At 39.4% G+C, this 14003-nt stretch overlaps 1 protein-coding gene across 2 annotated transcripts in view; it reads right to left on the reverse strand.

Moving 5' to 3' along the window:
- esyt2a (extended synaptotagmin-like protein 2a) overlaps positions 1–14003 on the reverse strand; it is a 36907-nt gene that overhangs the window by 6348 nt on the left and 16556 nt on the right. The window contains exons 8-15 of one of the 2 annotated variants that reach the window (XM_056420282.1): positions 13081–13136; positions 10695–10815; positions 10166–10342; positions 10006–10088; positions 9802–9850; positions 8883–8972; positions 8216–8311; positions 4679–4780 (exon numbers count right to left, since the gene is read on the reverse strand). In XM_056420282.1, coding sequence (XP_056276257.1) covers positions 4679–4780; positions 8216–8311; positions 8883–8972; positions 9802–9850; positions 10006–10088; positions 10166–10342; positions 10695–10815; positions 13081–13136 — 774 coding nt within the window. The remainder of the gene's footprint in view (positions 1–4678; positions 4781–8215; positions 8312–8882; positions 8973–9801; positions 9851–10005; positions 10089–10165; positions 10343–10694; positions 10816–13080; positions 13137–14003) is intronic. The other variant, XM_056420283.1, reaches the window with a different exon arrangement.

A 14003-nucleotide genomic window follows, 5' to 3' on the forward strand; every position in this document is an offset into this window, starting at 1 on the left:
GAAAAACAGGTTTGAAATCGGCTCAGACGGCTGAATAAAGATATTTAGTATTTTTTTTAATCCTTTAAAAAAAAAAGATGCAATGGAGTTAAGATTTAGTTCTTTTCGCTTTTCTTTTTTTTACATAACAGAAAAGCAACCAAACATTCCTTTAATGACACAAAACACATCTAAAATGTTGAATATATATAAATATATATACACATTTATATATAAGTTCAATAAAAAAAGTGTCCGAGTGAAAATGTATGACAACAATGTTGTTATGTACAACACACATTGTTTGACACAGTTTTTAGTAAACAAACATGATTAGTGGAGTTTGTTAATGATTCCAAAATAAAAGTCAGTCAGTAACGGTGCGAGTGACAGCGCCCCCTGCTGAACTTCTAAAATAATGCAACACAGCGTCTTAAACTGTTTCTGCTTCGCAGTGATGTTTCAGAATGTAAACAAGAGCCAAATAAAAGGAAAATGTAAAGATGTGTTGGAGCCGTTAGCTCTTTATTAAGAAAGTTAATCTAGGATTTTATTATGAGTCTTCAAAGGACATGCTTTTCACAATAAAAGCAGCTACTCTGCAGAAAACAGTTTCTGGATGGTGTGTTTGGCAAACAGTTGGTGGAGCTACCAGAACACCGACTGCTGAGTAGCCGCTGCATCCTAGCCAATGCATCCTAGCCGCTGCATCCTAGCCAATGCATCCTAGCCAATGCATCCTAGCCAATGCATCCTAGCCGCTGCATCCTAGCCGCTGCATCCTAGCCGCTGCATCCTAGCCGCTGCATCCTAGCCAATGCATCCTAGCCGCTGCATCCTAGCCAATGCATCCTAGCTGCTGCATCCTAGCCGCTGCATCCTAGCCGCTGCATCCTAGCCGCTGCATCCTAGCCGCTGCATCCTAGCCGCTGCATCTTAGTGAGTTTCATTTGGGTTTTGAAGTGTCGTACACAAAAGGAGTCCCAGTGGATGGCCTGCATACATCGCCGCCTGTTTTTGAGTGTTACGTCACCTTGCAGGCCAGTAATGTCCGTAAGGGGGCGGGGCCTATTGTGGTTGTTGCAGACACACACATGGTGTAGATCTGCACTCCACTGGGTTAAATCACGTTTGTGAACTTTGGGTGTCAAATTGTGTTTCATATACAGAACTGTATAAAAAGGTCCAAGGGCTCCACGACATCGGAACAAATCAACACTAAACTTCCAGAAATGTAGAAGAGGACTTTCTGGGGCTGTTTCTACTTGTTGGTTCCATGAAACAAAACCCTATTGCTTCAGTATGCAATGGGATTTAAGAAAATATGGTGCTTTGCATCAACAGCTTATGTTGCATGACAACCTCAGATCCGTGAAGAAACGGTTTGGTGTGGACGAGCGCAGGGTAGGAAATGTACTTTTCTTTTAGGGGGCACATTATGAAACTTGTGAAATAACATTTATTCTTTGTTTAAAAATAATAAATATACTTATTTAGGCTTTGAGTAAATGAGAAATTGTCATAAGAATGGCAATAATAAGACTGTTAGGTAGTAGTCTACAGATTCAAAGTGTTTTCTTAGATCTTTTTAACAAAAAACAAACAGAAAACATAATTTAGACAATCATATTAAATGTTCTTCTTTCTTTGTAGTTGTTTATTATTACATTTTTTTAAACAACTATGAACAATTATAACTTATTTGTTAGTTTTTTCATAATAAAAATATATATTTATTGATTCTTTGTGTGTACCTACCTAGTACAGGAAGTACGGATAGGACACACAAAGAACAAAAAGTAAATGCTATCAAATTCTGAAAATTCTGGGGTAATTTTGTGCCTCTCTCCTAGTGATATCAGGGGGGAAATTATATTTCTTCGGGGCAGTTTTGCCCTTTGCCCTGGTGTATTTCCGACCCTGGACGAGCTGGACGGTTTGGCACAGAGTTCTGACCTCCGCCTCATCCGACAGCGACTGAGAACCAGACCCGAACCCCTTAGCGGCGGAGTCGGCTGAGGGGGAGCTAATCCCTCCAGACGCCGTAAATACAAGATGAATGTGCGAGAGAAATACGCCTGTTTGTGTTCCTGTGTTTCCCTCAGTCGGATGTGGGAGTGCTTCGTCACCGTGTCGTTACCTTGATGGCCTTATTGACCGAGGACTTCTTCAGCCCCGTCTGGTTGAACTCTAATGGATTGCACTTTGATTTCCCCCCAGGGACAAGGCAGGAGAGAGCAAACAACACACACACATAACACCAGTGGGTTATTAGGGAGAAGAGGGGGAGGGGAGGGCCATGCGAGGGAGGAGGAAGAGGAGGGTGAGTACAAAGAAATCGCCAAATGATAAGACACAACGAGACAGACATGGACGATCACATGGTTATTATGTCATTCCCCAATTTCACCTGGACATGAGAGAATAGAGCCGAAACAATACTGGATTCATGAAGACGATATTTATAATAACTTTTTTAAATATTAATAAAAAAGATGTTATAATGATAAAACAATGATTGAGAACTTTGTTATTTCAATTAACATTTTTTTATTTATTTATCATCTCTTGAAAATGTTCCCAGTTCATGATTAACTGAAGACAAGGTTAGATTAAGAAATCTGGAAATGTTAGTTATTGTAAAAATGTGAAGCATGCAAAACATTTTTTTTTTTATCTGTCAATATATATATATAAATGCCAAAAAGATATCTGCTCTCAACTGATGTCGGCTGACACATGTTGGTTGGACTCCAGTTCAAATACCACAGCATTAGATTGAAGTCATTGATTCATTAACATGGAGAGAGATTAGGTGAAGATCAGAGGAAAGGAATCACCCTGATCAAAGAGGTGGCGTTATGCTGAGGTCATGATTGGGCAACATTAATACATTTATATTAGTGTGAAAGACAATGATGTTACAAGCAAGCACAAACAACACAAGTATTACCTTTGGTGGCGGACTATCGTGACTGACCGTCGTTTTTATTTACCTGGTGGACGCAGGTACGTCAATGTACACAAGTATGAATGAAACGACAGCTGTGACCTCGCGGTTAAAATTGTTCTTGAAAAACTGCAAAACGACAAATAAAAGCTTGTCTGCGAATTATTTTAATTAAATTGTACCGAAATGTATTTGTCCGCTCTGATCTAACATGAATAGGATTTTAAAGAAAAACACACTGACGAGTAATGGCGGCGGCGTGCAACGCGGCGTGCCATGATTCTATGCGACCAGACAAAAAATTGGGGACGGTTTAAAAAAGGGGAAATTCACCCTAAAATTCAAAATATATATTGTTCTTATCCCCGTCAAACTGTTTATCAATATAGATTGTTTTTTTGCTGAATTGTGTTTTCCTTCTCCTCAAATATAATGTAACTAGAAGCGATTTTTTTTTTTAAACCTACAATTTAAAAAACACACGCAGCCACACAGCCAATCAGTGAAGAGAGTCCAGTGACTCCGGTGACGTGTTGACCAACACCGCAAAGAGTTTCTTCGCACGAACATGTAATTATTTGGGTGTGTTTCTGTCGGACGAAGCTGGGTTAGAGGGACATTAACTCACCGGTGACCCCGGTGGCGAACAGACAGAACTGCATCACGTGTTCAAGAGTCAACGCCATGTTCCCCGTCAACAAGGTCATGTGCATTCTTCTTCTTTTTTTAAAATCGATGCAATAGATTTGCTTCAGTATTTTTTTCACGGAGCGATGAGCGATGTGCTGCCCCCTGCTGGCCGAGTCGGGAGGTGAACAACCACATGGGAGACTGAGTGGGGGAAATCTGTTCACACACAATGAGTTTATGCAGGAAGGATGGAGGGGAAAGCAATCCACGGAGAATTCACCCTCCCTGTGTCTCTGATAAATATACGTAAACAACGTAAAATATATATGTGTTAACTTACGGTTGTGAGAATTTGTCAACTTTGACAAATATTCTTTTTCAAATATTGTCTACATGATGACAAACAGAGATAAAACTATTTTCAAATCGTATTTATCCTATTCTGGACAAACAATGCGTTTCCAAAAATGCAATAAAAAAACAAAACTGTCGCAATATCTTCATTTTTTATGTTTCTCTGCATTCTTAAAAAAATATGTAATGTATTGAAGTGGTTTGCTTGCAATTATATAAAATTGTCAAATTTGTTCTTAACTTGATGAAACTAAAATATAAAGATGTTTTGTCAACTGAAGAATTGTTAAAATAAGACGACATTAAGTAAACATGTGTGAAACTCACATCTCAGGACAAACTCGGACATGAACGATCACTAAAACTAGAGTTGTGAATCTTCACCGGCCTTTTTGATTCCATCACCAATTCACCAAGATTAAAAAGTATAACAATTCATCATTCGAGCAAAATGTTCCAGTGACTTATAAAACTATCGCTTATTTATTGTGGAAAATTAACAATCAATTTTTAAGCACAACAAAATCAGTTAATTAGAAATCAAAGGTCACCCACGTTGGCCGAATAACTTCTATTGCATCGATGCATAGAATCAAGATATTTCGGCTTTGTAACCAGTCAAACTCCAGCAGATAACAGAAGGTGATATTAATGAACTCTCTCATGCTCATGAGTCAGGCTTCATGCTCGTCAGGCAAAAAAAAGAAACCACAAGCAAAATGTCAACTCAAAGGACCCGGAGCAGAAAACAGCCAGCGGACTCACAAATAAGGTCCTATAGAGAGAGGCGGTGTTCTCGCAGAACACGAGGCCCGCCGCCCGCCTCTCTTTTAAGTAGCCAGAGCCCAAGTTCCCCTCGAAGACGCTCTTCAGAGGGGGGAGGGGAAGAGGAGGTGGTGAGAAAGAAGAAGAAGAAGAGGAGGAAGGTGCAGAGTTTACTCACTAGCAGAAAGAGGGTTTTTTTTACTGAATACTGGTTCTGTATGAGACCAAGTGGACTTGAAGGAGCCGTGAGAGTTTAGTTATAAGAGAAAAGAAACCGTTTGCTGCAGGACAGGGTGTCTACAGGAATAAACCAGTGAAATTTAAGACTTTTTAAGACTTTTTAAGACCACGTCTAAATAAAATTTAAGACCTAACTTACGATGGAAATATACATTAATCTAAATTAATTAATTCAAAGTAAACACACTGATGTCTGTTCAAAATTAACAGTATGGTGTAATGCAAAAGGATAACACAAATGTCATTGCTGTTGTAAATTATATTTATTAATACATTTTCAGAACATTTAAGTCCCATGAACAAATGTCTATAAAATTAAGTAAATATAGTTAAAAAATACAGGCAACATAGTTCCTTTTGAACAAAAAATCTGTAAAATAACATAAATAACAATTCCAGCTGCTTTTAAAATGCAAATTAATTTACATAATATAATGTATGTGTGTGTGTGTGTGTGTGAGTTCTCATGTCTCTATGTGATGGATGTTTGTGCACAGGTTCATGTCTACTCCTGAGCTTTTGTGAATATACGAGGAAAACAATCCTTTTCAAACTGTATGAATATAAAAACTTCCAGTTGACATTTGGTCCATTCTCCTGGAAAAAAGAAGAAAAAAAAGGCAGACATTAGCCAACAGTCACCACATCTCTTATGACACCACCACTTCAGATTAATGTCAGACTGGATCAATAGGAATGAATACTATTTTTACAAATTAAGCAACGTGAGCCATCCCTTGAGCCTAGTGAACACTATGTAGACATATTGACAGGTAAACACTCTACTACCATTCTAAAACTATTTTTAATTAGTCTAATTCATGTGTAGTGCGCCTATGCATAGCTGTTATTAACTTGACACATGAGTAAAGCTTAACTATATGATACACATACTCATATACAAGAGGTTAGTTAATACATATATATTTATGTTAGACTTACTTTGAGATGCTGAAGTAGGTCCTGGGCGTGTCATGGCCCATGAGCTCCATAGGATCCTGACGGGACCTGGTCATGTCACCAATAGCGCACATGAAGTCCAGCTGTCTGCTCGCGCTGGTCTGGTCCAGAGTCTCGTGGAACAGAATGAAGAACGCGCCGCAGCGTTGGTCTTCGGTGATGAGCTCTTTGTTGCACGGCGCTGGATTTCCTCCGGTGACCTCCAGCGTTGTAGCGTTGACGTTGTTGCCGGCGGCGGAGCAGGAGCTCGCGGCGGAGCAGGAGCTCGCGGCGGAGCAGGAGCTAGCGGCGGAGCAGCAGCTAGCCCAGCGGGCTGCTGGCGGCGCTAGTCTCTGTGCTTCTTGCTCTACGTGAGATTCCACCGCTGGAAAGTCTCCCGACACATAACGCAGCTTCAGAAGCATTTCACCGACCGTGACCAGAAACACTCGTTCTTTTCAAGCCGTTGTTGAACTTGCATCCCCCATGTTTTCTAAAGTAGCCGATGCTTCACGTTGTAGGGGATGGGACCGAATACGCGGGGCCCCTTTAAGAGAAGGGGCGTGGCCCCGGTGACACCAGAGACGCCGCAGAGCAACCGGAGCAAAATACGGACCTGGCGGAACAGATTGCCTCATATTCCTAATGACATGACACCCAAAAAATTTAAGACCAATCCAATCTGAATTTAAGACAATTTAAGACTTTTTAAGGCCTTATTTTTAGGAAAAGCAATTTAAGACTTTTTAAGACTGCAGGAAACAAATAGATTTGAGTTTTTAGATTTTTTTTGCTGATTGAAATAATAAAATAATCTGAAATAAAAAACACATTTTCTCTTTCAATGTTCCGTTACATCATCACGGTTTAAGCCACTTGGTCCAATAAAAACAAATCGAGGCTCATAAAAGGCGTCTCCTCATTATTGTCGAGCCCTCGACGTGCGCAGAGGTCATGATTCCATGTGAAGGTCACGTGACCGACGGCTTTAACACCGTTTTAGAGTCTCGATTTGATTGGTTGAAGTTTTTTAAATAATAAAATAAAGTTAAACAAGTAATTTAGCCTGAATTATAATTTTTATATACAGGACTGTCTCAGAAAATTAGAATATTGTGATAAAGTTCTTTATTTTCTGTAATGCAATTAAAAAAACAAAAATGTCATGCATTCTGGATTCATTACAAATCAACTGAAATATTGCAAGCCTTTTATTCTTTTAATATTGCTGATTATGGCTTACAGCTTAAGAAAACTCTAAAATCCTATCTCATAAAATGTTAATATTTCCTCAGACCAAGTAAAAAAAAAGATTTATAACAGCTGAGTGTTTGTCAAGGCTCAGGAAACCCGTGCAGGTGTTTCGAGTTAATTAGACAATTCAAGTGATTTGTTTAATACCCTACTAGTATACTTTTTCATGATATTCTAATATTTAGAGATAGGATATTTGAGTTTTCTTAAGCTGTAAGCCATAATCAGCAATAAATCAGAATAAAAGGCTTGCAATATTTCAGTTGATTTGTAATGAATCCAGAATGCATGACATTTTTGTTTTTTTAATTGCATTACAGAAAATAAAGAACTTCATCACAATATTCTAATTTTCTGAGACAGTCCTGTATATATATACACACATATAAATATATATATATACCCATATAAATATATATCTATATATAAAATGTTGGTGAACTTATGGACATTTTTAAAAGTGTAAAACCTGAAGCCAGAAGAACACGCACACAAATACATATATATATATTCTAATTATTCTCAGTCTTCTCTCTGCAGCTTTAAGAAGAGATGGTTTGAGGAAGAGGAGAGAAGTTCAGACGAGAAGATGGAAGGTGGAGTGAGGTGAAATGAACTCGAGCTGTTCCCAAGAACGCTCGTTTTAAGCAACCTGGAGCACCAGACGGGTGGGATACTAAGAGAAAAAAACCTCTTGACATTAAGTACTGACCACACAACAACAAAGGCCCAAACAGCTCCAATTAATACACAAGAAATAAAGAAAATAATAATGTGCTAATTATAATTTTCCCTTTTCCCCCACCCCATTTCTTTCATAAATTTTCATTTAATAGTACAAATTATTTAAAACTTTATACTGCATGTGTATGTAATGTAAGCAATACTCTTTTTTTATAATAAATGTACTATAAATTACAAAAATAAATAAAATAGGAGAAAATGCCTCAAAAGTTTGACTTGTCCCGTCTAATAATCTTATTTAAATTATTTTCAGCATCAGATTGACATTTCTTCTCAGCCGGGCTCAAAACACTCTGTTAATTATTTATTATGTCCAGCAGCGTTAGCTGTAAACTGAACTCGGGAGTTTCCTCGACTTACCGGCAGGTTTCTGGCTGAATCGAGGAAGATGACGAGCAGCGCGGACGATAGGCCGTCGTTGGCTTGACCGCGCTCGGCTTTGACGGACGCCAGAACCTGAGAGACGGGAGGAGAAGACGCTGCTTTGTGTCTGTATTTATTTATTTTTATATATATATATATAAATAAATAAATATAAATATATACATATATAAATATATACAGTATCTACATATACATATTTACACACTACTGGTCGAAAGTTTTAGAACACCTACATTTCTCCAGTTTTTATTGAAATGTACAGTTTAATTTCTCAATGTTCTCTGAAATCAAAGCACAGAAAAAAATAAACGATTGGAGATCTTTAAAAATAAATCACAAAATCATTTTGTTTAACGTGTTATAATCACATTGTCATGTAATCTACATCTTTGACTCATCAAAGTAGCCGAACACACTCGCGTCATGCTTTCTGCAATGGAAATTATTTTGTTCCCAACTCTGAAATGTTCATTATTTTTCAGTTTTTGGTGACCTAAACTTTGCCGCTGACCTTTGAACCATGTCAGCTTTTTCACTTGAACTGCTTACATTTCAATAAAAACTGGAAAAATAGAGGAAGTGTTCCAAAACCTTTGACCGGTAGTGTATATTGTTCTATTAGTATTAATTGAGCGGCGTGTACCTGGTCCAGCTTCTCCGGTGTGGACAGCAGAGACAGCCACTCCAGTTTGAGGTGCAGCTTCCCCGTCGCCACGTCCTCGATCACGAACCACTGCAGACCGACAGACGGTGACGTCTCAGACACAGACAACCGTCTCTGCCGACGCTCATAACACAACAATGATTCATGCATCGGGCCTCCACTGTCATTTATAGTGTCGTTATTATTATTCATGTGTATTTTAGCGTCTAGCTTTAGTGGCACGATGACATGACGCGATAAACACGTCAAAATAAAAAGAGCGTTCATATTTTTAGTTTCACTATTGATATTGATTTTGTCTGTAAATCTCTCCCTTCTTTTAATAATAGGAAACATATCATAAAAACAATATTTCTATGTATGTATATACATATTTTCATATATGCAACTGATTTATATTTTTTTTTGAAAGGATTTATATATATACATATATATATATGTATACATGCGTGTATAAATGTGTGTGTATATATTGTAGAAATGTGTTTATTTCTATATCTTTTCTAATAGTTTCCCTCATTTACAACCGTGATGCACATTTTACACGATTTTTCCCGAAATTATATATATTTATATGTATAGAAATATTTATATATCTATAAATGTATACATATAAATAAATATATTATAAATAAAAATATTATATATGTATAAATATATATATATATTTATTTATTTATACAAACATATTTATACATATAAATGTATATACTTACTGCAAGAATCTTTGTAAAATGTGCATCACGGTTGTAAATGAGGGGAAACTATTAGAACTAACAAAAACTTCATCATCAGACCGTCCGATGCGTTTGAGTGACAGGTGGCCTCTGGGTAACGAGCAGCCTGTAAACGTCGTAAACACACGAGTCCTTAAAGGGAGCGAGGAGACGCAGGTTACCTCATCGACCTTCTGCTCCTTCTGGAGCTCCGCCAAGTCGATCCCCAGGCTGGGAAACAAAGTCACAAACTGGTATCAGTGCTTATTAAACTAAACGAACACGTGATGAACTATTTATTTCCCGAGTTTTCAAACGCAACGTTATTGTTTTATCTGAGTTTCCGTCAATGAGTCGTCGGTTCAAGGTTCCCACCGGAGCCGTACCTTCCCAGGAAGTCGTCTTTATCGGTGTCTTCGTCAAACAGCTCGATCTCCAGGTTGGGAGACGTGTTCGCGTAGATCAAGGCCTGAAAAGATATCGAAACACACTCATGTGAGCGCGTCTCACACACACACATTCTCCGTCAGACCCCCCCCCCCTCACCTCGTACACCTCATTCCACTTGGGGTTGACGGTATCGTGGATGACTTTGCTCTGGAAGACATGGGTCCCGATCTTGATGAACCCGTAGGGGTCCGACTTGCCCTTGATGAGCCCCCCGAGGAACTTGTCTTTGCCCAGCAGGTCCTGGGCCTCGATGAAGTGGATCCTCAGGATGCCCTGAGGTCAGAGAGCAGACATTCAACTTCCGGTTCTAGTCTGTTTTTATAAAAGGTCATCAAGCAGGTCTCGTATAGAATCAAAGAGTTACCTTAGAAGCTATAATTTACTATCAATAAAAACGTTTGTTCATGTTGGACCTTTAAAGTCGAGAATCCAAAAGTAAAGTATATTATTACTTCTTATTAATAATTATTATTGTTCACATTCATGTTTAAATGATTTTAACAAGAAATACAAATACGAATCTCAAAAAAATTCACGGCAATTCTACAATTTTTTTAAATGCGCTTATTGATTATTAAAAACTAGAAGTGACGACAGTGCGTGTGCGTGTGTCTGCGTGTGTCACCTTGGGCATGGGGAAGCGGAGCTGGGCCAGCTGGCTCTCTTCGACCAGAGGGATAGTGATGCGGTTGGGCAGAACCATCTGGCTGGAGATGATGTCCTGGACGATGGTGTCAAACAATCCACTGAGGAGGAGGAGTGAGAAAGCATTTAGAAAAAAATAATGATTTTTTTTCTTTAAATCTATAGACAGAAAGTTATTAAAATTGGAAAGAGCATTTTAAACTCCTGATCATTGTCTTGATTACTTAACAGTTGAAAAGAAAAGTTGCCAAGTTTCTTTCAAGTTTAAATTGAAGTTCCTATTGTTTATCTGTGAAAACAGACCATTATTACACCAACACTTACATAATAACTAAAGACAGTTGACTGAGCCGTTGACACACAAGAAATGTTTTTGTTGTTGTTGTTTTTTATCTACCAAAATGAAAAATATTTTCTTTGCTGTAAATAATAATAAATGTTGAAAAAAAAAGTTTTATCTTATTTTTTCATAATTCTTTTAATATTACATACATTTTTGAACAACAAAACACACTAAACTAAAGTATAAACAGCTTCTTATTTTTTCATCTAATGTAAATATTAACTGCATATTAAATGTAGTTCCCTTGTTTTCCTACAGTGTGTTTTATACAAGACGCATCATGAACGACACTCCTCCCACGTCCACTAGGGGGCAGCAGCAACCTGCATTCAAATCACAGCTTCTCTGAGAGAGCTGATCGCGGGTCAGGTTCAGAAGGAAACGTCACACTAATGCAAAGTTAAGCTGACTCCGGGTCTGCTGACACAACAACAACAACAACAACAACAACAACGGGCGACCTCGTGTGATCCTGCTCCTTCAGAGGAAATGCAAATAATCACAGGAGGAAAAAGTGAGGGGCACCTCACACAGGAAGGAGAGTGAGGAGGGTGGGGCGAGAGACACACGCACACGCACGCGCACACGCACACACGCTCTGGTGTTTTCACACAAACCCGTCGAACAAGGAAAGCTACATTTCACAGGGCGGAGAGTCTTTTGGAAACCGCAGAGTGAAGCAACCAAAGAGTGAAGAGCAACAGGTCAACGTGGAGGGGTGCAGCACTTTATTGTCATGTTGCGTGGATAATCTTGTTGGATTACAATTTTTTTAAATATATCAAAAGTCAGATTCTAAAGATACAAGATCCGACTTCAGGTTCAACTGGAGCTTGTTTTCAAACTGAAATATCAACATCGTGACGTTATGTCGAGACATTCGTGGTCCCCAGGTTATGAATCCTCATGACTTTCGTGGGGAGGGGGAGGAAGGGGCGGGGCTTAGGTTAGCCTCGATAGCTATTGGACAAGGCGACGTAACGTTTGCCGCACACGTTCGCGCTCCCCTCCTGGACACTTTGACCTGCTGGAAATTGAATTTGGTCACTGCCTTGTGTATATATTTAGCTTCCTCTGTATATTTAGTATTTTAGTATTGTTATTGTGTTTTGCGTTGCATACTTTTATTTGTATTAATGCTCTAATGTTGGTTATTTAATGTGCACCCGCTGCTGTGATCCTGAAATGTTCCCACTGTGGGACAAATGAAGGAATATCTCATTTTAAAGAAATGGATCGTAACATCGTCACGTTCCATCAACGCCATCGGGTCGCGTTTATTTTCTCTTCACTACTTTGGGTCTCTTTAAGTTTAAAAAAAAATATCTACACATAATTTCTCCTCGACTGTATTTTGCTCGATTAGCGGCGACTAGCGAACGTTAGTGCGCCGCAAACGCGGTAAACGTCCCACGACCGCCTCCTCGCAGCGCGTTTTTTCTGAGGGAGGATCGTCGGTCTGTGCGACGCGGACCTCCTCTACGTGTGTCGCTCATGGTGGAAAAAAACAAACATGGAACAGGTATGAAGAGTCGCCCAGATAGAGAATAAAAAACTAAATAAGGGGTGATGCTAGTTCATCATAAACCATCATCAAACATCTTAATCTGGACTTCAATGAGGTTTAGTGAAAGCTAAAAAAAAATAACTCAAAGGAACCATCAAAGCATCGCCGAGGGCATGCGGAGTGATTTAGCTCCCAGCATGCATTGCACTAGACGTGTAAACTACGGAAGACGAGACTGTGCCGTCTACTCGTTGAAGTTGCGTCTGGAAACGTTTCTTTCTGTCGTTTCTCTCCAGATGTCCGTCGGCACTCGGCTCTCTTTTTCCATTAATCGCCGTGACTATAAATAACCACGACGACATAAAAAAGGTCTTAATCCACCGTGTGATCCGGTGGTTAAAAGGGACGGTTTCAGCAGAAGAGCCACCGGCAACGTCATTCTGTCATCAAGCGGAACGGGGAGGAGGAGGAGCTGTTCCACGCTGACATCACACATTCATTTCACCACACACTCACTTGATACCAGGAATGTCCAGCATGTTGGTGAGTCCCGTCCAATTGATGTCCAGGAACTGAGAGAGAGAGAGAAAAAGAAAAAAAATTATTAAAAAAAGACGAGAGCAGTTTACTCGGCGGTTCGTGAGAGCAAACATGACATTAGGTCACGTGACCAGCGGCCGCACTAAACCCGCACATCTCACAATAGTGAATATTTTAGGATCAAAATGTCGATTTTTTTCCACCGAGATTCTCAAACGATACGGAAGTCGGCCGAAGCCGAGAAGCGATTCACGTTTGAGGATTCGCGGGAGGAAACCGAACAAGTTCTTCCTGTTTAATGATATGAATCCCCCCGCCGACGGCAGCTTAGCGCGATACAATATTTCACGATGAGGGAAACTCGTTTTAAGATAATGGATCGTAAGGAGAATTCTGTTTATGGTAATGTTCTGGCTCTAAAAGAGTCAAAAATATGAATGAAGTGACACATTTATTGCGGTTCATCTGATTGTCAGAAGCTCAAATAAATAATTCTCCTCCCGCAATTTCCGTCTTATAATAAATGTGACGAGCAAACAAAAAAAATAGATAAAAGCGATCTCTTTGACACTAAAACCGTGTTTCTTCTTCTACACTTCATCCGCCTGCGAGCCAGCAGACATCGGGTTAGCCTTCACACAAACAGGAAGTATGTGGAAATGACATTACATTTTATTTGATCCGATTGTGTGTGTGTGTGTGATGCTAGTGAACCTGACTACACACATTAGATTGTGATGCGGTCATTTAAAGGTACAGACTCCTGAATCCACCGCTGACCTTGACCTTTCAGACCAAGCCTGACCCTTGACCCCGTGATGATAACCCTCATGGGAGGCGCCGCACACGAGGGCGTGCTAGTTGGCATTAATAAGCGCAGGTTTGCCCAGATGATGATG

Source organism: Pseudoliparis swirei, chromosome 8, assembly GCF_029220125.1.
Source record: "Pseudoliparis swirei isolate HS2019 ecotype Mariana Trench chromosome 8, NWPU_hadal_v1, whole genome shotgun sequence".
NCBI classification, from domain to species: Eukaryota; Metazoa; Chordata; class Actinopteri; order Perciformes; family Liparidae; genus Pseudoliparis; species Pseudoliparis swirei.